This window comes from Zootoca vivipara, chromosome 13 (genome assembly GCF_963506605.1).
Source record: "Zootoca vivipara chromosome 13, rZooViv1.1, whole genome shotgun sequence".
Classification (NCBI taxonomy): domain Eukaryota; kingdom Metazoa; phylum Chordata; class Lepidosauria; order Squamata; family Lacertidae; genus Zootoca; species Zootoca vivipara.
This window is the reverse complement of record NC_083288.1, coordinates 13260597-13286165: the sequence shown is the minus strand read 5'-3', so window position 1 is coordinate 13286165 and position 25569 is coordinate 13260597. Positions and strand designations below refer to the sequence as shown.

The 25569-nt window shown below is 47.3% G+C and overlaps 1 protein-coding gene across 1 annotated transcript in view; it reads left to right on the top strand.

The window, feature by feature from the left end:
• PLCD3 (phospholipase C delta 3) overlaps positions 1-23178 on the top strand; it is an 85210-nt gene extending 62032 nt beyond the window's left edge. The window contains exons 8-16 of the mRNA XM_035137245.2: positions 674-826; positions 2696-2815; positions 4389-4424; positions 8021-8180; positions 10998-11114; positions 16317-16495; positions 18684-18819; positions 19278-19427; positions 20762-23178. Of these exons, the coding sequence (XP_034993136.2) occupies positions 674-826; positions 2696-2815; positions 4389-4424; positions 8021-8180; positions 10998-11114; positions 16317-16495; positions 18684-18819; positions 19278-19427; positions 20762-20850 (1140 nt within the window). The 3' untranslated portion in view covers positions 20851-23178. The remainder of the gene's footprint in view (positions 1-673; positions 827-2695; positions 2816-4388; positions 4425-8020; positions 8181-10997; positions 11115-16316; positions 16496-18683; positions 18820-19277; positions 19428-20761) is intronic.
• The last annotated feature ends 2391 nt before the right edge of the window (positions 23179-25569 follow it).

The following is a 25569-nucleotide window of genomic DNA, read 5'->3' as shown; positions in this document are numbered from 1 at the left end:
TTTATATGCCTGTTGTCTTTGTCCATGGAGTTTTCTTGGCAGGGATACTGGAGTGGCTTGCCAGTTCCTTCTCCAGGTGGATCACGTTTAGTCAAAACTCTCCACTATGACCTGTCCATCTTGGGTGGCCCTGCATGGCATAGCTCATAGCTTCTCTGAGTTATTCAAGCCCCTTCGCCACGACAAGGCATTGATCCATGAAGGATCAATGTGTGCATGTGTGCAAATATTCTGTTGCATGTGTGCAAATATTGATGATACAAGGCTGCCTTCAGATGTCTCCTAAAAGTTATATGGTTACTCATCTCCGTGACATTTGATGGGAGGGCGTTCCACAGGGTGGGTGCCACTACTGAGAATTAAAGCTAACCATCTAATGCAATTAGTAAAGCATAACACGAGTAGAAAAAAAGAAATTCATTCTAACCAGCGGATGATCAACACATGAAAAGCTAGGATGAAACAGTTTCTAAAAGGTTTTGAGGTTGCAAATGTACACAAAATTTCATGTAAGCCATCGTAAAATGCTTAGTGGTGTGTGTGTATGTGTGTGTGTTTTATTATTTTAAAAAAGGGGGAAAAGTAATCATTTGAAGGGTTGGGGAAAGAATCTTGGAGGTAGCAGGTGTCTTGGAGGTAGCAGGTGTCTTCTGACTCCATCTTGTCTCCTCAGCATTCTTCCTATCCTGTGATTCTCTCTCTGGAAAACCACTGTGGACCAGAACAGCAGTCCAAGATGGCGCGCCACATGAAGGCTATTTTAGGGAACATGCTTGTGACGCAACCACTGGATGGAGACACGCCCAAACAGCTCCCATCACCAGAGGTAACACCATTTACCATGTTTCTCCAAAAATAAGACACACGGTGGCTTATTTTCAGGGGATGTCTTTTTTTATTTTTATTAAGTATGGTACAGTTTAACCTACAAGGTTAAACTGCCTATCACTATGGCTTATTTTCGAGGTATGGCTTATTTTCGGAGAAACACAGCAGGGTAAAGGTGAGGGAACCTTTGACCCTCCAGACTTGGTTGGACTACAACTCCCATCAGCCTCGGCCATTTGGCTATGCTTGACTGGGGCTGGTGGCAGTTGTAGTTCCGAAACATCTGGAGGGGCAAAATTTCCTCACCCCTAATTTACTTTTAGCGTCGTACTATGTTATGTTCCTCATGTCACCTGTGATACAATCAGGCTGGGAATTTTGTTGAGGAGAAAACCAAAGTCAAGAGGAGTTTGACTTGACAAATAGATGATCTGTTGTACGTAGCTTTCAGAAACTTGCTTTCAACAACAGCAAAAGCCAAGATGAATTTTGGTACCCAATGCCAGATGGTTGCAGTTGTGCAGTATTGAAACCCAAAAAGATTGTGTGGAGGGAAATGGAAGCCTAATGGACTTTGGGTAATGTAGTAGCTGAGTTATTGCAGGATTTCCTTCACCCAGCTTCCTTCTTAGTCCCAGTGAGGTGATTAGTTCTTGTAAGGGATATAGGGTTTTAACACCTAACAGGTATGAACAAGACACTTTATGGCCAGGACTATCGGACATCCAATTCACATTTGCACCCCACAAAAAATCTTCATTGAATTTTGCAGGCGCAAAGCGAGAACGCTGGCACTGTTGGGCCTTTTGTTGGTTTTGGGCCTAGGAGTGCAGGGTGGGGTGGGGTGTGGGAATTGATTCAGATTGCATTTAAAAACCAAGCTACGTAGTTTGCGCTTTGCAAAACAGCACATGAACTGAAACACAGCCATCCTTCAAAATCTACAGTTCTTCAAATTCTGCAATAGTGCATTTTCCAGCCGAGTAAGGTGTACAAAAATGCATATACCGTGTTTCTTCGAAAATAAGACACCGTCTTCTATTTATTTTTCCTCAAAACAACAACACTATGGCTTATTTTCAGGGGATGTCTTATTTTTTTTCCCTCTTGCTGCTGCTGCGGCCAGCATTGCTGCTGTGCCTATCACTATGTCTTATTTTCGGGGTATGGCTTATATTCCTTGAATGCTTAAAAATCCTGCTACGCCTTATTTTATGTCTACGTCTTATTTTCGGAGAAACAGGGTACTGGGGCAAAGTGTGCATTAAAATGCACGTATTGCAGGAAATGACATACAAAAATTCATTATATTAGGGGAAATTATTCTGAAAAAAATGTTTGTATTGGGGAACATTGAATCCCAACTTGCTGAATACCAATTGGGAGAGATGCTGATGAATTTTCATTAGCATTATTTTTTAAAAAAAAATGCAAACGGATGTAGAGAACTGATTTTAAAAATGGAAACATGAGTGAAAACCAAGCCAAAAGATGTGCCCAATTCTATTTAGGCCCTGGGCAAATTCTGGAGCCCCGATGCCTCCACTAAGTGGATTGTTACAAAATAAAAAAAATTCCTTCCAGCAGCACCTTAAAGACCAACTAAGTTTTTATTTTGGTATGAGCTTTCGTGTGCATGCACACTTCTTCAGATGCATGCACACGAAAGCTCATACCAAAATAAAAACTTAGTTGGTCTTTAAGGTGCTGCTGGAAGGAATTTTTTATTTATTTTTTATTTTTATTTTGTTTCCACTACGTCAGACCAACACAGCTACCTACCTGTAACTTGGATTATTACAATTTCACATGGAAGGTTTCATTAGAGATTTAAGCTGTTTAAACTCCACTCCTTCAAACTCCACAGCAGTTAAAGTGGAAGATATTGGTGAAGGCAAAGAAGCTGCCGGAGGACAAGGGTGATCCCGAAAAAACGAGCTACATCACAAATCCTGAGGAAGAAATGCAGGAGGAAGAGGAAGATAAGGTGAGGACACAGCAGAGATTAGACCCCTTCTCCTAAGGGAGGAGAGAGAAATTATGTGGATAAACTGTCTCATTAATAGCAAGCTCTGTTGGCTGAGTGCTGGCAGACATAGACAAAGCTACTGAGAAGATAGATGGAGGGATCAGCAAGCTTGGGGGAGCCCTGAAAGTTTATCCATGCTCAAAAAGTGTTCAGGAAAAAATCCTAAAGGGGCAAACCTCCCTAAGCTGAATATGCTAACTGACCATGGAATCTCAAGGTGTGATGGTGTCCACTAGCTTATATGGTTTTTAAAGAGGGTTAGTGCCAGGGACCTTGCTGAGGAGGGCTGCACTGAGGAAGAATGGTGGGAGCCACACACACACACACACCCAATCCTGACCCTGAATCTTCCCAGGAGCAGGAAGGCAGCATAGATTTGGAACAGTGGTTTGCAGAGGGGCATAGTTCAAAAGGCAGAAGCTGGGAAATACTGGATGGGGAACAGCTAGGAGAAGAAACACTGGAAGAGAGAGGGTTAACAGATTCACAGTCTCTGGACGGCATTCACCCCCGCCCCCTTTCCAAGGTCAGGGAGAGCTCAGAAAGTGGCAGAACAGAAAACACAGAGGGTACAAGCTCAGATTACGAAATGTAGGAGTGATGTAGATTAATAGGGATGGAGGGGCGAGTGTCCCTTAATTGGGAGCACCGCCATTCCTAGGAGATGTGTTCTTTGTTTTCTCGCTGTGATTGTTAATGATTCTAACTGGTAAGCCGTTTCTTTCGATTCCCCGAAGCCTGACAATTAGACAGGTTCACACAGGATAAATCTGTGAATGGCCACCAGTAATGATCATGAATCATAGAATTGTCGAGTTGGAAAGTACCCCATGGGTCATCTAGTCCAACCCCCTGCAATGCAGGAATGTCAGCGGAATCACCCATGACAGATGGCCACCCGACCTCTGCTTAAAAACCTCCAGAGAAGGAGAGTCCATCACTTCCCGAGGGAGACTGTTCCACTGTCAAACAGCTCTTACTGTCAGGAAGTTCTTCCTGAAGTTTAGTCGAAATCTCCTTTCTTGTCACTTGAAGCCATTGGTCCGGGTCCTAGCCTACGGAGCAGGAGAATACAAGCGAGCCCCATCTTCCATGTGACGGCCCTTGAGATATTTGAATATAGTTATCATATCTCCCCTCTCAGTCTCCTCTTTTCCAGGCTAAACATACCCAGCTCCTTCGACCGTTCTTCATAAGGTTTAGTTTCCTGACCCTTGATCATATGGGTCACCATTCTCTGCACATGTGATGCTACATCTAGGATCAGAGACAGCTTGCCTCTGAACACCAGTCAGAAGGAAACCAACTGTGGGAGAGGGATATATTTAGGCCCTGCTGCTTGTGGGCTTCCCAGAGGCCCCTGATTGTCCACTGTGTGGGGAGAGAGAGATGCTAGACTAGAGGGACTTTTTAGTCTGACGCAGAACGGCCATTCGTTCTTAAATATGCCCCTTCGAAAATATCCATAGATATGTATGGCGTTTCTCACAGAAGGGTCTCTCTTTCTTCCCCCCCTCCCCACCCCTTCTAGTCTACGCATTCTCTTCAAGGGATTAAACCGTTGCAGGTGAGTACGTCTTGATTCCTAGAAAGAGCTGTCGCAGGGAATGTCAAGCCTAATGGGCGAAGTTGAATCTCACCCGCTCCCAGTCATGTAAAACCAAATGCATGGTGGTTTTTCTTTGCCTGGATAGGTGGTTGGTAGATCTGCAACAGCTTCCCATCACTTCTATTTCCCATGCAAAAATTCACATATCCAACCACAAGGAATTCCTACCCAAACCTCACTATACACACTGCAGCTTCAGCTATTAGAACAGAGGGCATTTTTTTTACTTCCTTGCTTGCCTTTTGCTGGTTGGCTGAAGCGGGGAGTGATTGGGCAAACCAGAGAGCATTTTTTTCTACATCTTTCCATTGGGTATTTTTTTTATTTTGGGGGGGTCAAATTTAAGTGGTAGGGAATGTGGCAGCTAGACTGCTGACTGGGATTGGCCGCCGAGGCCATATGACACCGGTCCTGAAAGACCTACATTGGCTCCCAGTACGTTTCTGAGCACAATTCAAAGTGTTGGTGCTGACCTTTGAAGCCCTAAGCGGCCTTGGTCCATTATACCTGAAGGAGCGTCTCCACCCCCATCGTTCTGCCCGGACACTGAGGTCCAGCTCTGAGGTTCCCTCCCTGCGAGAAGCGAATTTACAGGGAACCAGGCAGAGGGCCTTCTTGGTAGTGGCACCTGCCCTGTGGAATGCCCTTCCACCAGATGTCAAGGAAATAAACAACTACCTGACCTTTAGAAGACATCTGAAGGCAACCCTGTTTAGGGAAGTTTTTAATGTTTGGTGTTTTTAATATTCTGTTGGGAGCTGCCCAGGGTCGCTGGGGAAACCCAGCCAGATACATAATAAATTATTATTATTATTATTATTATTATTATTATTATTATTATTATAAATTTACCCATAGTAATTGATAGAAATAGCCAATTTGTTTTGCGAATGCAAGCCTAATGAACGATTTCAAGGGAGCACATTGTGTTCAGCAAGCAGGAGCTGCAAGTACATGGAAATATCAAAAAAGGAGGTGCAGATTTTGACAGGGCACATACTCCTACCCCACGCAAACCAGGAAAGTGCAGGAAAATCCACTCCGTGCACAGGTGGTTTTTCAGGCACAGGGTCCCCCCCCCCTCCACCAGTGAATGAAATCGATCCTCTGTGATCCCCAGACCAGGGGTGTCTGAACCTCTGGCTGCAGTAACAGGACCTAGGATCCTTATTCTTCTGTGCCACTCATGGCAGCTTCCTGGAGAAAAGGGTTGCCAACCTGAGCCTGCAATCCTGCCGCTGTAGACAGCCAGGTCTTGGAGATCAAAACAGCACACAATCCAAACCAGGCACCCCCAAACTTCGGCCCTCCAGATGTTTTGGACTACAATTCCCATCCTCCCTGACCACTGGTCCTGTTAGCTAGGGATCATGGGAGTTGTAGGCCAAAACATTTGGAGGGCTGCAGTTTGGGGGTGCCTGATCCAGACCATCTTGAGCCTTGGAGGTTATCCATCCTTGGCCAGCTAGTATTGCAGCCTTTCTTAAAGCTAGTCCGAAAAAGCTATCTCACAAACATCTTTACACCAGCCCTGAAATCGTGTCTCTCCACTTTGTGCCCAGATATGTGTGCCATTCATTCGTGGCAGGGCTGAAAATAAGGAATCAGATGGCTTCCAGTGTACAAAGGCCTTCCTGCCCGATTTGCCAGGAAGCTATTGTTAGTCTCGCTGTAGCAGGGGTGGCGAGCTTTCTCAGCAGGTGGGCCAGACCTTTTATGTCCCTGATCCTGCCAGGCCAGATTTGACAGGTGGGTGAGGCTGCTCGCCTATGTCATCAGCATGGAGAGATAAAGATCCGTAACACAAAGCACCACACAGGACTTGCAACCAGATGTTTGTTTGTTTTTAAAGGGGCCATTTTCTTTCGTTCCAAAGAACAGGAGGCTTGGAGTTACCAGGTATCAGGTGATAGGTGTCCACTCCCAAGCCACCTGCCTCTTGAAAAGAAAAAAAGGAGCTTGCAGAGCTTGGGAAGTGCTGAACCCAGGGTTTGGAGAGCATTTTCTGCAGCGTTGGCGTTATGTACCGTGTTTCTCATATTATAAGTCATGTCTTATATTTTTTTTTACTCAAGAAAATAAGCCTATGGCTTATTTTCGGGGGCGTCTTATTTTTTGCCGAGCCACGACTGAGCGGGAGCTGGCAAAGGAGCCCGGCGGCGGGCTGCTGCCTTTGCTGGTTTTCGCTCCGTTGGGGGGGGGGAGCAGGAAGTCGCTCGCAACTTTCCGGATCCCTCCCCGCTGGTCTCCTCCTCCTTCCCGCTGCGCCTCCCCTTTCTGGGTTTCTCGGCGGCACCTCCTTCTCCTCTTCCGATGCTGGCTGGTGGCTTTGTGCTGGAATGCCGCGTGCGCAGCTTTCAGGTACCGGTAGACGAGGACGCGGGTCGGGGGTGGGGATGCACGTGTGAACGCCCTGGGTGAAGGGTCGGAGGCTGCAAGGCAGGGGTACGAACGCAATTCTCACCCGATTCGGTGGAGCTCGGCAAAGCGCCGCTGCTGCCTTTGCCGGCTCGAGCTCCGAGCCGGCGGCGGGCTGCTGCCTTTGCCAGCTCCCGCTCAGTTGGGGCTCGGCAAAGCGCGCACTGCTGTCCTTGCTGGGTCCCGCTGGGTCGGGACTTGGCGCGGCGTGCCCTGCCATACCGTACCAGCATGTCTTATTTTCGGGGTATGCCTTATATTTTGCCAGGTCTGGAAAATCCTGCCATGCCTTATTTTTTAGGGATGCCTTAAAATATGAGAAACACGGTACTAAGCTTGGATCCTAGAACAATAGGCAAGTAGGATCCTAGAATGCAACAGCTGATTGGCTTGCAGGAGAAGACCAATCAGGCTCCAGGAAGAAGTTAATTAGGCTGGTAGGATCGTAGAATGCAACAACTGGTTGGTCTGCAGGAAAAGACCAATCAGGCTCCAGGAGGGAAACAGAATCAGCCAATCAGACGGGACTCATTGTGTAAATAATGTACAGTGGCACCTTGACTTACGAAGGCAATCCATTCCGCGGCGCTCTTCTGATATCGAAACCTTCGTAAGTCGAAGCATCCATTTTGCGCATGCACAAACTGCGTGCGCCGCTTCTGCGCGGCAAAAATACTTCCGGGTTAGCGGACTTCGGAAGTTGAAACCTTTGGAAGTTGAGGCACTCGTAAGTCGAGGTACCACTGTATATAAAAGCCTGAGGTTTGGGGGGCATTTCATTCACTGTTTTACAAGCTGCAATAAAGAGCATGAAGTCACTACAGGACTCCGAGTATATTTCAGTTTCCAAAGTGCCTACCAGCTTAGGAAGTGCTACAAAGCCCTTTTTGGCTAAGCCCCACCTTTACTTCCCTTTACCTACGGCGCAAGTGGGCATGGCTTGCCCAAAATGGCCTTGTGGGTCAAATGGAGAAGATTGGCGAGTTGGATAAGGCCCATGGGCTGGTAGATCCTCACCTCTACTCTGTAGGCTACCAGGCCAGTAGCTATTTGCAAGCCTGGAGTAATTCAACTCCAGGACTGGGAGGGACATCTTAACTGGAAATCATTTGCTCTTTGTACATCCTTCTCCCCAGGCAAAGGATGCTGGGCAGGTTTCACGGGAGCTCTCTGATGTGGTTGTCTATTGCCGTTCTGTGCCATTTCAAAGTCTGTCTCAAGCTCTGCACCATCAGCAGCCGACCGAGATGTCCTCTTTCAGCGAGCGGAAAGCCCGGAAGCTGATCAAAGAATCAGGTCAGCTTTGGGTCTTATGTGAGCGAGTGATTTCCCTGAACAGAAGGAACTAAAAGCGACTCTGAAGGCAGGGCGTCAGAGAAAATTACAAGGAAGATGGAGAAGGCAGGCAATATGACGGCGTAGAGTGAGCTTATAAGATCAGCCTGAACAAGGAAGAGCTCACCTCAAACTCTTTCTGTGTTCACTCATTCTTAAAAAATCTGCGCAATGAGGAGAAATTGAGATGCAACGACAACGTGCCCTATTTCTGGATGGCAGGGTGGAATTTTTGTCCTTGGCCAATAGGGCAGTAGCCAGATGAAAGGGGAAACCTTGAAAGTACCTTGAAAGAGGAAGGGGAGCAAGTCAGCACTTGGAAGCAAGAGCCAGTCCAATCTTGAGCCATACGAGGATACAAAATAAACCTGCATACAGTGGTACCTCTGCTTACGAACTTAATTCGTTCCAGAGGTCCGTTCTTAACCTGAAACCGTTCTTAATTTGAGGTACCACTTTAGCTAATGGGGCCTCCCGCTGCCACGCGATTTCCGTTTTCATCCTGAGGTAAAGTTCTTAACCCGAGGTACTATTTCCGGGTTAGCGGAGCCTGTAACCCGAAGTGTTTGTAACCTGAGGTGTTTGTAACCCGAGGTACCACTGTATTAGCCAGATGGAGCTTAGCCTAATGAGAGGAAAATACAGTGTAGTTACTCTCAATTTATGCAGGAGTTACGTTTTAGGAATCGCACATAAAAGCCAAAATTGTGCTCAGTGTGTGAGTTTGGGATTGCCAAACTCGTTTTTCCTGGAACTCTGCCCCTTAAAAAAATAATATATATTTTTTGCCATATGCGTAAAGCTGAATGCGCACAACTTAGCGGTAAATGCGTGTAAGTAGCGAGTTACCTGTAATGATTAGAAGTCTGATCACATGTTGTTGTTGTTGTCGTTGGCATCTGTCTGTCTCAAGAGACAATGGAGTGTACCTGTAGGGGCGAAGTCAAACTGCTGGAGAATCACAGCGCCTGCTGTGGCAGCTCCCTGTTGTTTTTGCTGAGTCAGCAGCACCGAAGTGATCTCCCCCTGGGTGCAAGCCTGGGCAGTGTGTATGGAGGTCCTGGGCTGCCCAGATGACAAGATCCCCCCACCCCCTCATCCTCACTGATGGGGTCCAAAGGAAAGCAGAGCAATATATTTGGCACCAGCTTGGCTGCAGGAGTTGCTGGAAGGAAGCATACAAGGAGCCATCCATCCGTCTTAGGGACTCTACTCTGGATTTGTGAGCCTCTTTGGCTTGATCAGAAAGTCAACAGATTGAATCCCCGCGACAGGGTGAGCTCCTGTCGCTCTGTCGCCAGTGCGAGTAGATAAATAGGTACTGCTGCGGCGGGAAAGTAAACGGCGTTTCCGTGCTCTCTGCTTTCCATCACGGTGTTCTGTTGCACCAGAAGTGGTTTAGCCATGCTGGCCACATGACCCGGAAATCTGTCTGTGGACAAACCCTTGGCCTGAAAGCGAGATGAGTGCTGCAACCCCAGAGTCGCCTTGGGCTGGACTTAACCATCCAGGGGTCCTTTACCTTTACCTTAGGGTTTACTCCTCAGCCTTTTCTTCCCCTCAGAGATGTTCCACAAGGCAGCGGTTACAGATTTCCCCGCGGGGTTTATATGTATATTTCATTTATACAGGCTGCAGGATTTGGGTAACTATGTGGCCAACTAGTAGCGCATAATGACACTGACCTCTGGTCTGGTCTGAAGGGAGACAGGGCCTGGGAAATGGGGCCAGGGCAAAAGCTTGTACCGTGTTTCTCATATTATAAGACATGTCTTATATTAATTTTTTCCCTCAAAAAAACACGACATGGCTTATTTTCAAGGGATGTCTTATTTTTTAATAAAGTGCACGCGGGCGCTGTTTGCCGGGCTTGTCAAGCCCAGCAAACAGCGCCTGCCGATCTTCGGTGACAGGCGGGGGTGGGCGGAGAGCAGAGAACGATCTCCGCTTCCCCCCCACCCCCGCCTGTCACACAGCACAGGTCCGAAGATCGGCGGGCGCTGTTTGCCGGGCTTGTCAAGCCCAGCAAGGAGCGCCCGCCGATCTTCGGTGACAGGCGGGGGTGGGGGGAGAGCAGAGAACGATCTCCGCTTCCCCCCCACCCCCGCCTGTCACACAGCACAGGTCCGAAGATCGGCGGGCGCTGTTTCCCGGGCTTGTCAAGCCCAGCAAGGAGCGCCCGCCGATCTTCGGCTCTGTCCCCCGATGCGCTACGGCTCGGGGAAGCAGGCTGGGAGCTCCTGCTGGGTCCCGCGCCTTCGCCTCTCGCTTGGTCGGGGCTTTGCGATAGTGCTTATTTTCGGGGTATGTCTTATTTTTCACCAACCCTTTGAAATCCTGTCATGGCTTATTTTTTGGGGATGCCTTAAAATATGAGAAACATGGTAGATTCAGGAAGGAGGCTGCTGACTTTTGAGCATGCCGGCTAGCCTAAGACATTTTGCCGCCTGAGGGGGAACAGCACAGCACATGGCCTGCCCCCGCAAAGTCAAGATGCATAACACCCAAAGCCAGTCAAGTTATTTCGGCACCTGAGGCAGTAAACCTTACACTTCCCCTCCATGACAGCAAAAGTACAGCAATAATAAATAACCATTTGCTGTTCTTTCCTAATGGTAGGGCCGGCCCTGTATCGGCCCCACCGCTGCTTAGCTGAACCTGGGCATCTTGGTCATGCCAGTGAAATATCGTCTTGTTCTCTGCACGGTCTTAAAGTGGAGATTGGTCGCGGCGCCAGCAACTCTCCCTTTTGCTGCAACTCTCCCTTTTGCCTTGCAGGAATCCCTTTTGTCCGATACAACGCCCGGCACCTCAGCCGCATCTACCCGCTGGGTCTGAAGATGAACTCTGCCAACTACAACCCTCAGGAAATGTGGAACGCTGGCTGCCAACTTGGTAAGAGACCACCCAACCCTGGGGCTCTTTCCCACCCCTGCCCCCCCAGCCTCCCGTAAGCATCATGGGTTGAAAATAGGTCTGGTGGACATAACTCATGAACCCCTGCCCACCGCTCCTTCGAAGTCTAGAAGCAGGGGACCCGGGTTCCTTCTTCCCACTGTGAAATGGTCAATTCTAGCCGCCTCCTCGCCGCCTCAATAGGCAATGGAAGATGGACAGTCGAAAATAAGCTTAGTCTGTGCCTGAGTTACGGTGTGCTGGCCCTGAGGAGTAAGGATGGGCGAATGTCTTCCATTATTATATTATTATTATTATTATTATTATTATTATTATTATTATTATATTTTTTATTGAATTTATATACCTGGGGGTCTCAGGGCAGTTCACAGAATAAAATCAAGATATAAAACCACAAAAAATATGATTAAAAAAAAAACAGCAACCCAATAGCCCCCCCCCAAAAACCCCTCACATTTTAGGCCGCATCAATTTTACTGTATGACTGGTAGAAAGTCTGTTCTGTTCCATTTCTGCCTCTGTGTGTGGCCGTGTTTTTTTCTTAAAATAAAATAAAAATCCCACACAGGATTCTAGCTATCAGAGCAGCTAGAACAAACAGTAGCTGCTGTGCACCTACAAAAATGACCCTGAGATTGAACATGTGGCGATGTGCCGCCCCTCCCAGGAAGATTGTACCGAAAAAAGATGGCTGCCCTGTCCAATTTTCTGGGCAGGAACAGCATATCAGCATGTACAGTGTGGTACCTCTGGTTACGAACTTAATTCGTTCTGGACGTCCGTTCTTAACCTGAGGTACCACTTTAGCTAATGGGGGCACCCGTTGCCGCCACGGCGCGATTTCTGTTCTCATCCTCAGGTAAAATTCTTAACCCGAGGTACTACTTCTGGGTTCGTGGAGTCTGTAACCCGAGGTACCACTGTACAGTCACTCTCAAAAGGGCATTTTTGGATACATTTGCTATCACTCTGTATGTGTGTTTGTGTGTGTACACACACACATATATACACACCCTCTCTCATGTTCTACTATATATGGGGTATCTCTCAGAGTTTGGTCGAATTGAGGATTCCAGGCCACGTTCTGATCCATGCATTGATTTGGGAGTCGCAGTTCAGACGAGTTCATTGCAGGAATGCAGGCCTCTCCCTGCCGCTCCCTCCAAACCAACCTAAATTCCTCAAGCATCCTTGCTGAGGAGCAGGCCAGAGCCAGCCAACTCTCGATGTTTCCCCGATTTCCTGCTCAGCTGGTAGATGCAATACATCCCCCCGGCCACCTGCAGTGGTGGCGCTGCAGCGCAGCGGAGAACAGGCCAGCAACCGTGTCCTCTGCAGTCGGTTGGAGGAGCACGTAGTGAGACAATTGGAACACTGGCGCCTTTACAGATCCTTTCCCGTAAGCACCCATTGCCTTACACAGCCTACGGAGGCATTTCTAACCCTGATGATGCTGCAGTGGCTGTCCAATCTCCCAGGCAAAGGTCCCTTTAAGGGCTGTTGCTTGAGGCTGCTGGGTGGGCTGGAGATGCCAGAGATTGAGACCTTGTGCGGCCGTAGCAGGTGCTTGGCCACCGAGTTGTGCGCACCCCTCTTCCCCTAAACGAATGCCAGAAACCAAAACATTGAGGCGCTTCATATTACTGTGCTTGGGGACTCAGAGAAGCCCAGGCAAGGACAGACCTTTCATTTCCTGCCCTGATCTGACTCCCGTTGGCACAGTGTGTCCCCCTCCCTCCCAGTACTGGCAATTAACCACAAAAAAGAAAGTGATTTTTACGTGCACGTTTTAAAAGGGAATGGTTTACAACGTGGCTGTTGTACGGTGCTTAATATGTGCTAAGTTCCTCCTCCTCTTCCCAGTGCTGGGAACAGAAACTTTATCTGTGGCGATTCTTTTGCTGCCGCAGAAAATGAACCCCTTTTCCTAAGGCTGGGTAACTGCTGGGATAGCTCAGCTGGTGAAGCTGGACAAGCTAGGATAACTCAGTCGTTAGAGGACGAGGCTCTTAATCTTAGGGTTGTGGGTTCGAGTCCCAGGTTGGGCAAAAGATTCCTACATTGTAGGGGGGTCAGACTAGATGACCCTGGGGGATACCTTTCACCTCTACAGTTCTGTGGTTCTAAGTTCTTGAAACTGTGGCTTTGCTTCATTAAGCTACTAGACGGGGAAATTCAGAACCTACAAGGATAGGGGTGAAACAAAGATTTGTTCTGGGGAATTTCAAGTCCGGCTGAGAGTAGCTGGTTTTATTTGTAAATGATTGCAAAACTAGATCCTATACATACCTAAGCACCTGGGAGTAAACCCCATTGAAGTCATTGGGATTTAGTTCTGAGCAGACGTGTCTAGTTTGCACTTGCAAGTGTGATGTTCTCTTGGCTTTAAAACAATATGCTGCTTCTCTTTTCCTGGGAAGGAAGGGAGAACGATGCCCTTAAGACACCCTAGGACAAACGATGCCCTTAAGACAAAGGTTTTCAACTTTTTTGAACCCATGGCTCCCTTGACTAACTATGCTCTTTCTGCAGCACCCCCGTGGGGCTCAGGAGCCGGTTATGTCACCCCTTGCCTGCAGAGCTAGAAGTCTCTCGCCCTTTTTCAAACACCCTCCCTCATGGAGGGCTCCCTCAGCCTCCCCTCCCCTCTCCTTGGGAGTCCGCTGGGCACGGTCTCTGAGCTGCCCCCCTGCCCCAGAGAGAGGTGCCCCCTCTTATTGCCCCACAGCAGCCTGGGAAGAGGATGTCCCCAGCCTTAGTGGCTCAACGGAGACCGGCCAAAGGTGAACATGAGGCCAGTACCTTACCTTGGGTGGCAGCAGTGGGCGCTGCCAGGCCTGCATGGCAGAAAGGCTCTCCTTCAGCACCGGGCACTCAGCTCCCAGGCGGGCCTCGCACACAGCAAGTACAAGAAGGGCCAGCACAGTGCCTGCCTGCCCAGCCTCCCACTTGTCTGTCCATTCCCAACAGCAAGAGCTAGCAGACTGGCTGGCTGGACTTCCTCACCCACTTGCCTGCTTGCTCCGAGGCCGTCTCAGCTCCTGGCATCAGGACCCCCTGGCCAGCCCCAGAGGCACCATTCGCCTGGGGAGCTTGTAGCCAGGGTTGCTGCAATAAACAGCTGGGCAAGCCTTTGGGAGGCAGAGATGCGAGAGGGCATCAGAGGAGGGAGGGAAGGAAAGAGGGACAGAGGCCAGTGTTGTCCGCATCAACCGTGACTATCCTTAAAGGCACCCCAGGGTGCCACGACACACTGGTTGAGAACCACTGCCCTAGGGAGATGGATGTTCCCCTGGGAGAACGATGCCTTCTCCGTCAGATTATCCTTCTTGTCTTTTCCTGGGAAGAGGAGGAGAGAAGCCAATTTTCGTCATAGAAATCCAATCTGCTTATAGTGTATGAGATCAGCCTCTGGGCAAAAATAAATTTGATCAGCTTGAAAGCATTCTTACCAGGCAGCGGCAGACAAAAGAAATGATTTGGCTGCATTCCCCGAAAAGGATTGTTTTGAAAACCTTTCCCAAGAACTTAGGACTAATTGGGACATGTTTGAAAAAGCCTTCAATAGTCAGGATGGGTCTCCAACGAGTTGCTCCATGATTCATTGTTTCTCGCCCTGTTTTGAATGTGTTTGTCCACTGAAGCATATTGAGAGTACATTCATATGCGTGTGGGCTCGTTGGCGGTTGTGCATGGCCTTCGTCACTGCCAATAAGCCGGGAGGCAGCTAGGACAGGACGAAGCTGGTGAACAAGACTGGAAGCAGGATGAAGTGCAGGGGAGTAAAAATATGAATCCCCGTGACCCATGGGTGTGGGGTAAATAACAACAGAATCAACTGGGTGCTTGGATTCAAAATGCAGGACTTTGCACACTCCCCAGCAGGAGAGAGCCCCCAATAGCATAGTTTAAACACACAAAAGTCAAGCAGTGGTACATCATTAGGAATATAGGTTATCCCACTGGATAAGTTTAAAACGCTGTTATGTAAGTTTAAAATGCTTTACTTACAGTGTTCCAAAGGTCAGATTCATGCATTTATCCAAGCAGCAGCAAGGAGAACACAGACAGAACAATCTTGGATAGAAAATACAGAAAGGTAGCTTCAGGGACATGCTCTAAGCTTGGAGCTTGCTTATGCACATTTGCCTTGGTGGTTACATGGCAAGAAGAAAGAGGGAACAGGAAGAGATGACTTCACTTCCTCCCTCATAAGGGGGTGTGACCTAGCTGAGTCTAGGAATCAAACTTGGTTGTCTTAACCCCTTCATGCATTAATTAGCAGTCATGCATAGTTGTGTTTGACTGCAGTTTCCCACAACTCCCAGCAGGAAGGAGCAAGCCGAGGGGAACCTCTATCATTGCAAGAGAGAGAGGAGGGACAATGAGCAGCATGCGAACGGGCTCCGGAGAGGGGGTGCTTAAAATGGCGGCTGCTCGAGTGCTGCTGCTGGCACCAACAAAGCTCAGCCCCCTTCCTCCTCTAGGCAGGGCGGGGAGAAGTCAGGAGGACAGAGGGAGGAGATGCTGGTGCCGCCGTCATGTGAGGGAGAGGGAAAGAACGCGCGTGCTGGTGATTCATGTGGCGATTCCTGGACCGTCCGCAGGCCGGATCCAGAAGGCAGTTGGGCCTGATCTGGCCCATGGGCCTTATTTTGCTGACCCGTGTTCTAAACCAGGCACCCCCAAACTTCGGCCCTCCAGATGTTTTGGACTACAGTCCCCATCATCCCTGACCACTGGTGCTGTTAGCTAAGGTTCATGGGAGTTGTAGGCCAAAACACCTGGAGGGCCGCAGTTTGTGGATGCCTGTTCTAAACTAAGCCCTGTCCTTGGAGCAAAGGATGTGGTTCTGCATATGTTCTATTTTATTGGTAGCATATGGCTCAATGTGTCTTTTGCTCCCAGCCCCTCCCACCAGCCCTTCCCTCCTTCCTTGTGTCGCTCAGTCCTCTTCCAAATTTGCGAACGGCATGGGTCAGAGGTAGGCAATGCAATGCCCGTCGGAAGTTGTTGGGACTACAACTCCCATCCATTGCATGAGAGCTGTCATCCAATGATGTCTGGAAGACACAGGTATAGATGCAGGTGTGTGCAAAACTGCGCCATCCCAGAGTCCCGCTTTTCTGCCCCACTTCCACTCCCGTGTAATCTCCTCTCCTTCCCATGCCCCCTTTCTAGTGGCACTTAATTTCCAGACGCCCGGTGCAGAGATGGATCTGAATGACGGGCGCTTTTTGGTCAACGGCCGTTGCGGCTACGTGCTAAAGCCCGCTTTCCTGCGCAACCACCAGAGCACATTTGATCCTGAAGCTCCCAGGGGCAAGACAGGCCAGCGCCCAGTTGCCCTCACTATCAAGGTATAGTAGCACGCAGAATGCTTTTGTGCAAATGGCTGGCTTCCTTTTTTCTGCATGTATTTGGGTGAGCATAAAAATGCAATGCGCTGTTGGGCTGTTGGGTGTCCTCGTTTGGGCTGCATTTTCAGCTGTGTGTATACTGCAGTTCTTCAGAACCCAGAAATACAATGTGTTATTTTAGTTTGCGAAACGTAATTTCTGGGTTCTTCCTTTTAGTGAGGGCTCTTAAAAATATGTTTTGGAGTGTAAGGAATTCAAACTTGCTATTGTTCTTGGGATTGGACAACATTTGGCTTGGTGAGTTGCTGATTGATGTAGAAGCACATAAACTGTGCTCGGGAAACCAAAAACTTTCATTTTACCTTCTGAAAATGTCAGGTAACGCCGAACAATAACCAATACAGTGGTACCTCCGGTTGCGCACAGGATCCGTTCCGGAGCTCCGGTCGGATCCCGATGAATTCACAACCGGAAGTGCCTGTTCTGCACATGCGCGCAGTGCAGTAGAGCGCTTCTGTGCATGCGCGTGGGGCGAAACCCGGAAATATACTTCTGGGTTTGCCGCGTTTGCATCCTGAAGGATACGCAACCAGAGGTGTGCGTATCCAGAGGTCATAGAATCATAGAGTTGGAAGAGACCACAAGGGCCATCCAGTCCAACCCCCTGCCAAGCAGGAAACACCATCAAAGCATTCTTGACATATGGCTGTCAAGCCTCTGCTTAAAGACCTCCAAAGAAGAAGACTCCACCACACTTCTTGGCAGCAAATTCCACTGTCGAACAGCTCTTACTGTCAGGAAGTTACCACTGCAATAATCGTAATCATAATATAACTGCAAGTACTTGACAATTATTTTTAATGATTTCTGTGCAATTTTATGCACATTTTTCTTACCAAACAAAACTAATTTATATTAATTTAACCAAAACCATCTTTTGAATTACCAAGTCATGTTACAACTTTTTTTAGTGCCCCTCATTTTTGGAATTTGGAAAGCTGAAAAATTCAACACGCCCTAGTGCGACATTCTAGTTGGTGCATAATTCAGTTTCCTGACACTCTTTGTTTTTGTTTCGTTTTTAAAGAGTAACTCTCCAGCCCTCATGGCTGCAAAATGCTAGAAAGGTGTGTAAATATGGTTTTCAGCTTCAGTGCCCATTCCCCCTGCCGGAATGAAGAAAGCGGGGCGGCACAAATTGCTGAATAAATTCTACAATATAAGCGATATTTACTGGCATTGTTTTATGCTGGTTGCAGAATTCATCTTTTTTTTTCTTGCTGTGGAAACTGGGAGTGCCTGAGGGCAGGATTTTTATTTTTATCTTGCTCAGCACAGGTTACTCATTGCTCTGACTTTAGCTCAGCTGGCACAGATTCGTTTTAAATTTGGGATTGCATTTTAAAAATGCTCAGTACCAAATCATATTTTCTGTGGTTTGCTGATGGTTCTTAAAGAGTTGGTGCAGGAAGGGAAGGGAAGTGGGGCATTTTCCTCCCCCTATGGAGGATGTTCTAAACTCTTTCTTTCCACACTGAGAGCCAGTGTGGTGTAGTGGTTAAGAGCGGTAGAAGGTCCAAGGGTCGAGGATCAAGGCGTCGGCAAGGCAAGGGTCCACGGAGCAAGGATCAAGGCGTCGGCAAGGCAAGGGTCCAAGGAGCAAGGATCAAGAGGCCAGATGCAACCAGGCAGGGATAGCGTTGCTGTGGCAAAGAGCTGAAGGGAAATGCTGAGCTTTTATCCCTCCCAGCTCCTGCCACCAGGTGCAGTGAGGTATCAAGTGGCCTCACCTGAGTGGCCACTCCTTGCTTCTCCAGCACAAGCTGAGGCAGGCCCCAGAGCCTGACTCCTGCCCATACTCCTGACAAGACGGTTGTCCGATGGGCCAAGAGGCACCAAAGAGGGAACATTTCCTCCTTACCCATTCTGACAAGAGCCAGTGTGGTGTAGTGGTTAAGAGCGGCAGACTCGTAATCTGGTGAACCGGGTTCGCGTCTCCGCTCCTCCACATGCAGCTGCTGGGTGACCTTGGGCTAGTCTGAAGTCTCCCAGCCCCACTCACCTCACAGAGTGTTTGTTGTGGGGGAGGAAGGGAAAGGAGAATGTTAGCCGCTTTGAGACGCCTTCGGGTAGTGATAAAGCGGGATATCAAATCCAAACTCTTCTTCTTCTTTGCCACTCTCTTCAGGTGATCACAGCTCAGCAGCTGCCCAAACTTAACAAAGAGAAGAGCTCCTCCATCGTGGACCCCTTTGTGCGTATCGAGATCCACGGAGTCCCTGGGGACTGCGCCAAGAAGCATACCGAATACAAATTAAACAACGGTGAGGGGGAAATGGAGTGCAGATGACGTAGACGCGTTGCCTGCAAAAAGTCCCAGCATCGATTTCTGGCGTCCGCAAGCAAAATGAGGCATCCTTTGCCAGCTGGACTATCTCAGCTGGTAGAGCATGAGATCCTTTTAATCTGTGGGTCGTGGGTTTGAGACCCACATTGGGCGTTGGAAGGGGTTGTACTAGTTGCCCCTTGTTGCCCCTTCCAGCTCTATGATTCCGGAGGGTTGACAGAGGGGGAGATCTGCTTTCAATACTGGCCAGTGTTTCACAAACTTGGGCAGAGAAGGGATGTGTGCAGAAAAAAGGGCCAAGGCTTGGGCGTGCAAGTCAGCTTCCTGAGAATCTCTGGGTTTACAAAGGTTTCGGGGCACAATATTCCTCTGGAACTGTGCCACGGGGAAGAAAGTCTCTTGTCTCCTAAATGTCTGATTTCCCACGCTTTGTAGGATTCAATCCGTGTTGGGACGAGACGCTGACTTTCCAGGTTCGGGTGCCAGAGCTGGCGCTGGTGCGATTCGTAGTGGAGGATTACGACACGACTTCCTCCAACGACTTTGTGGGGCAGTTCACTCTGCCGTTGCCCAGCCTGAAGGAAGGTGAGTGGCAGCCTCAGGAGAGCTCAGTTGCAGAAATGATCCTGGAATCATGTACAGGTGAAACTCGGGAAATTAGAATATTGTCGAAAAATGCATTTATTTCCGCAATGCAACTTAAAAGGTGAAGCCAATATATGAGATAGATGCATGAAATGCAAAGCAAGGTATGTCAAGCCTTTATTTGTTGTAATTGTAATTATTTGTCGTTAGGCAGGTCAATTATAAATGGAATGTAATTAATGAAATGTAATAGCTATGTTTATTTTTGTATATTGTAACTTTGTTTTATTACTGTGGAATTTCCAAAAGAAAGCATTTGTAAAAATTAACAAGTTGCATTACTGAAATAAAATAAAAAAATTCCTTCAGTAGCACCTTAAAGACCAACTAAGTTTTTATTTTGGTATGAGCTTTCGTGTGCATGCACACTTCTTCAGACACACGAAAGCTCATACCAAAATAAAAACTTAGTTGGTCTTTAAGGTGCTACTGAAGGAATTTTTTTATTTTACTTCGATCCAGACCAACACGGCTACCTACCTGTAACCATTACTGAAATAAATGCACTTTTCGACGATATTGTAATTTTTCGAGTTTTACCTGTATATGCTAAATATTTTGAATAATTGTAATACATACAGTTGGCAGGTAGCAATGTGGAAGCATACAGTGGTACCTCGACTTACGAAGATTATCTGTTCCGCGGCCGTCTTCGTAAGTCGAAGTCTTCGGTTCTCGAAGTGCCCTTTTATCTCTAATCCTTTTATCTCTAATCCTAATTTTTCCTTTCCTTTTATCTCTAATCCTGCCTATGATTTCATTTGACTTTTTTTTTTCTTTAATGGTCCACGATAGGCCTCCACTCTTCTGTAAAAAGTTCATCAATCTTCCTTTCTTGGAACCTGCTCTTTCCATTTCTGTGCATATAAATACCTAGATAGTTTGATCATCATCTTTGGAACTTATTCTGTCCCTATTCTGCCTATAAAGAAAGCTTCTGGTCTTCATTTCATTATACAGTTGTGCCTCGGAAGTCGAACGGAATCCGTTCCGGAAGTCCATTTGACTTCCAAAATGTCCAGAAGCCAAACCGCGGCTTCTGACTGGCTGCAGTTAGCTCCTGCAGCCAATCGGAAGCCCCATCGGACATTCAAGAACATTCGCCAACTGGAACACTAAATTCTGGGTTTGCGGCGCTCGGGAGCCAAAACGTCTGAGTACCAAGGCGTTCGAGATCGAGACTGTACAGTATATCATTTCCCAAAAGCCTTTAGCTTTTTTCCAGGTCTACCACATATCTCCCTCTTCCTTTCTGACTGGATTTTCCCCCTCAGGCTATCGGCATATCCACCTGCTCTCCAAGGATGGGACTTCTCTGTCTCCAGCCACACTGTTTGTGCACGTCAGATGCAGGAAGATGTGAAAGGCGTTGGATAGTCAAGAATCCAAGTCAAATCTGGCCTGCAGTGGAGGAGTGGCTCTGCTGATTCCGATAACCGGCCGTCGCTCACCCAGATGTGTGCATCTGGACCACACTGAGGAAGCAGCAGGCCCCCCCAGCCCCCCCGGTCTGGGCTGGATCGGGTGTGCAAGCAACCCTCGCTCGGAGAGCCTGACTCGCATTAGGGTTAGAAGACTGAAAAAACCTTTGCGCTATTGAAGATAAACAGCCCAAGCGGTGTAGCAACTCCTAGAAAATCTCTCTTCCGGACAGGGTATTTAGATCGGGGAGAGGGCCCAGGCCCACCCCCTTCCCCATTATGGTTTGGGAAGGGATCACAAGATGGGAATATCTTCCTTAAGTTTTCGACAGTCGCACGGCTCTCGTGAGAAGTAGTGAGTGGAAGGATTTGTTGAACTATTTTGCGTAGCTCGTTAGAACGGGGATTTTGAGAAAGGAGGTAAGGAGGAGTTGAGGGTTGTGAGCAATCCGCCGGTGGACGGATCCTGTTCCAAGGCTTCTGGTACAGCCCTCTAAGCTGCAGAGGAATGTGAGCCACAGATTGAACCGAGCCTAGGCTAGCCTGCCCGTGGCAATATGGGTTTGGAGAGGATCAGCCCCAGCAAAGCGCATTTGGTAGGAACTTGGGTTGATGCTGTAGGAAACTCTTTGCTTCTTTAGGAAATAGGCAGTCAGACCTCTTCAGCTGGCAGTCAGCTTGCGAGGCCAGTCCAGACTTCAGATACCCTGGCAACAAGTTAGCAGATCGTGATTCTAAATCACAAGCCACTGACTTCTGATTGTCCCAAAAGAGCAGGTCAGAACTTGTATTATAACCCACCACTAGGCTCTCATAGTAGTACTGTATATATTTGTTTGAGCATTATCAAATAAATACTAGTGTCCAAAGAGTTCACGTACATGTCACACTATATTTTAAGAAGCTAGGCTCCAAGCACTTTTTCCTACTGGTTCTTTTGAAGATGGGATTACAAAAAGCTCCTGTCCTTCAGGATAAAAAAAAAGGCTTGCTACCTCCACAATCGCTTTTTTCCCTTGGTCACATTAATACACCTAATCTTTCGGCGCTTTGGGTTGTTGCATCACATCACATAAAAGCAGGCGTTATTAGCAAGTTAACTAGTCATTTTGCCAGACCATAGGGTCATTTTGGAGCTCTGCTCAACCTTGCCCCTTCTAGTCGCTTAATATCATGAAGCTTTTTGGCTTCAATGCACAGGTTCTGCCCAAGATTGGGCTATGGACCACGGATTAACAGCCATGGATTTCCCAAAATGAGAAATCCCTACTTGGTAGAGGGAAAAGCCAGACAAACCGCATACATTCGATGGGGATGAGGGAGTTTGCTTAATTTCATTTACATGCACAAGGGGAATCACAGCTGTGTGCAACTTCCTACACTTAGGTGAGTGCAGTTAAGGCTCACGTTCAAAACAACTAGCTTGAAACGCCTTCCTTTTTAGTACCAGTAAGGCAAGAGCACTTGAAGAGCAGCCACCAAGGGACTGCCAATGCACGTTCTCAGTTATACCTGCTAATGCAAAAATGTGATAAGCTGGCCTTGCCTTTTAAGCCCCCAGTAGGAGCTAATGATGCGGAGAAAGGGAAAGTTGCAAAGCAATGGACATTATCAGCCACTTTGGATTAAGGAATGTTCTCAGAAGGAAGAGGAAACGACTGATCACATGGGGCCACTTTTCCCAGTGGCAGCCCCACACATCTCTTGCCAAGGGGTGGGGGGGGTATAGGACAAGGACAGTTTTCAAAAGGGAGACAAACCTTGTTATTAAACACATCTCCCAAGAAAAGTAGGGAGATGATAGGAGTTCTAGAGAGCACCGTTTTGGCTACTTCTAGAATAGGGGATTGGGTTGCAAGCAAAGTAGATTTAAGTAAGGCGGAGCTATTAAAAAAACACCAATCAAACATCTTCCTAGAGATTGTTTTAAAGAAGCAATCAAGTGAGTTTCTGTAGAGTTGGGTTTAGATATTTTGATCTACGGGATCTGGGTCTGAGCCCATCTCTAGAACATGGTAGATTGTATGAAAATGTCCTGCATTAGACAAATTCTTCCCAGATCTCTCCCCCCCCCATCATAATTTAACTGTGAACTAAACATAGTTTACAAATCCAGACTTTGCACATGCAGCACTGGTGTGATTTCACCCTCTTACCCATCTCTCTTCTTTGATATTATAAAGGAAGAAGCCCCCAAGAACCAGAGTCACTTTCTAGAATTTGATTTTGAAAGCTTCTATGTATCAAAAGAGACTGTTTATAATGTATTGAATAGCTATAATAAAAAATATTTTATTTTAACAAAATCCCCGTGTCAAAGAAATTTCAAATTCCATGGAACAAATACGACAACAAAATAGAACTACAATCTTTGCCCTTAACGGAGGCATAACTATGATGGGAATCAGGGCAGGGAATAAATATCCGTATGGGAATCTGCATTTCAGAATGTGGAGTCTGGTTTCCAAAATCCACATTTCAACATTTAGTATTTAAGTTCTGAGTGAGCAATCGGTTTCTCGGGTAGATGTTGGATTCCGAAGCATGCATATGCTGTTTTCAATGCACAATTTAAGACCTTAAAAGTAGTGTTTGCAAGTAGTGTCTAAGCTTGAGTTCCTACTCTTAAAATCTGGAACTTCCCCCTGAGATGTACAGGACTGTAATACTCTGTAGCCTTTTCCATTTATAAAGTGATGGTAGTGATGTAGTTCTCTCCCCTCTACCAATATTCATGTGTTGTTCAAAAAGCCCTTTCTGCCAATGACAATCACGTCACAATGATGTGGCAAGGAAGATCTATGGCTGCGTCTTTTATTTTTTTATGGAAAATTGAAAGCAAACTTCACTCCGATAGCTGAAAATGTTAACTTTTAGAGTATTCTTCAGGGTACCACAAGAGCGCTCCTCAACAACAAGGGTTGTTCAATTTAGGAATATTGGGTCGAATCAACATTTCCCAGGGAAGAGGGAAAACTTCTGTATCCCAAACGTGGCATTTCTCTGTGTTGTCTTCTCTCGTGGCAAATCCACTTTTTTCTCCTCCTTCCTGCCCCTGTGCCATCAACTCTTAGGCTGTCGGCAGCAAGTTGAGACAAAAAGTTATACAAGTCATGATTCAGGACCATCGCCACCACTCCCCAACTATCCATCAAATTTTTAAAAAGGCAGGCAGGACCCAAGGAGAATGCAAAAGGATCTAAGCAAAGGATGGAGAAAGGCAGCCGAAAGCAGCTCCTCCAACAGGTTTGTGTTTTTTAATCTCCTCTGCAATGTTTTGATGGGCCAACCAATGTTTAGCCAGACTATAGACTTTGGGATTGTCTTTATTGATCCCCTCCAGCAGGAAGCTCTTGAAGACAGAGCTCTTTCGCTGGTAGAACACAACCTATAGCCAGACCCTTAAAAAGCATTTCTGTTGAGAACAGATTAATAGGCTCTGCATCCACAGTAAGGGACGTGCGAGGAAGAGATTATGTCCTGCACTGCTGAGCCATCTCCCATTAGCACACAGGAGAAGTGAGGTTGGGAAGAGTGTTCTCCTGCCTCGTTGGAATGGAAAACGTTACTTTCAGCAGGACTTTTTTTAAAGCCACTGTCGCACTCAAAGTCCCGCCCCCCCCAAGGCATGACTATATTCATGTGGTTCCCATCTTAATGTATCACACACTCAAAAGCCATTGAAGTAGGATACCACTGTCAGATCTTTGGCCAAAGTAAGCAGATATTCCTCACCAATAAGCACACAAGGGGTGAAAAGGAATATTACACATTTATCACATTTGAAGAATGCTATACAAAGACTGCAATATATAGAGAGAGTAATGCACAAGTAAGCCCAGGCCGGATGTCTGTGTCCTCATCACAGCACACCTCAAAAGCGTATCCGAAATGAAAATTAATCCAAAACCATGGGCAAAATGCTAGAAGAGGGCCTATCAAAGTCTATACAGGATCTGGAGCTGGGAACATGTCTGCAAAGCAAACAGGAATTAGCCAGGGAAACTCCAGTGCTCTTTCAATTCCAGAGAGGCATGCCATGTCGAAGGAGCTGCTGCCTTTAGGCTTATAGTTCTTGATAAGTTTTTGAAGGGAAGCATTGGAAATTCAAGGGGTATTTTCTCAAACCCCTCTCAGGCAGAAATGAAGGTATTCCCTCTGAATAAAGCAGCAATACACTTGACCGTGGAAAGACACAAAGGCAACTTGGACAAAGCAAGCACAAATCACGGGAGAGATCCTTTTCGCAATGTTCTACTGAACCTCCACTGGTGACGTAACAAGCTGTGAGTCAACTGCACAAGCAGGAGGTTAAAAGCTGCAGGCGTTGCCAGCCTACGACACAAGAATTACACAATTGCCGGTTTCTAGCTTAAGGGGGATTTCCTCTTCCTCTAAATGCGTTTTGAAACCATTTGTCTTTATGAATCAATCTTTGCGAAGGAGGGTCGGTTTCCAAAATGCAATGCTTGGGTAGAAATCCATCAGCAAAGTAAGGAATGAGATATGCATCTTTTGCAACAGATAAAGCACTTTTGATGAGGTGCTAAGTTACCTAGGTAATGCTGTCCTTTTCTGCCCAGCAGTGGAAGGAACCAAGAGTTTTCACTCAAGCGGTAAATATTGTCTGGACTGTACCATTTCAGAGAATGGGTAGTCTC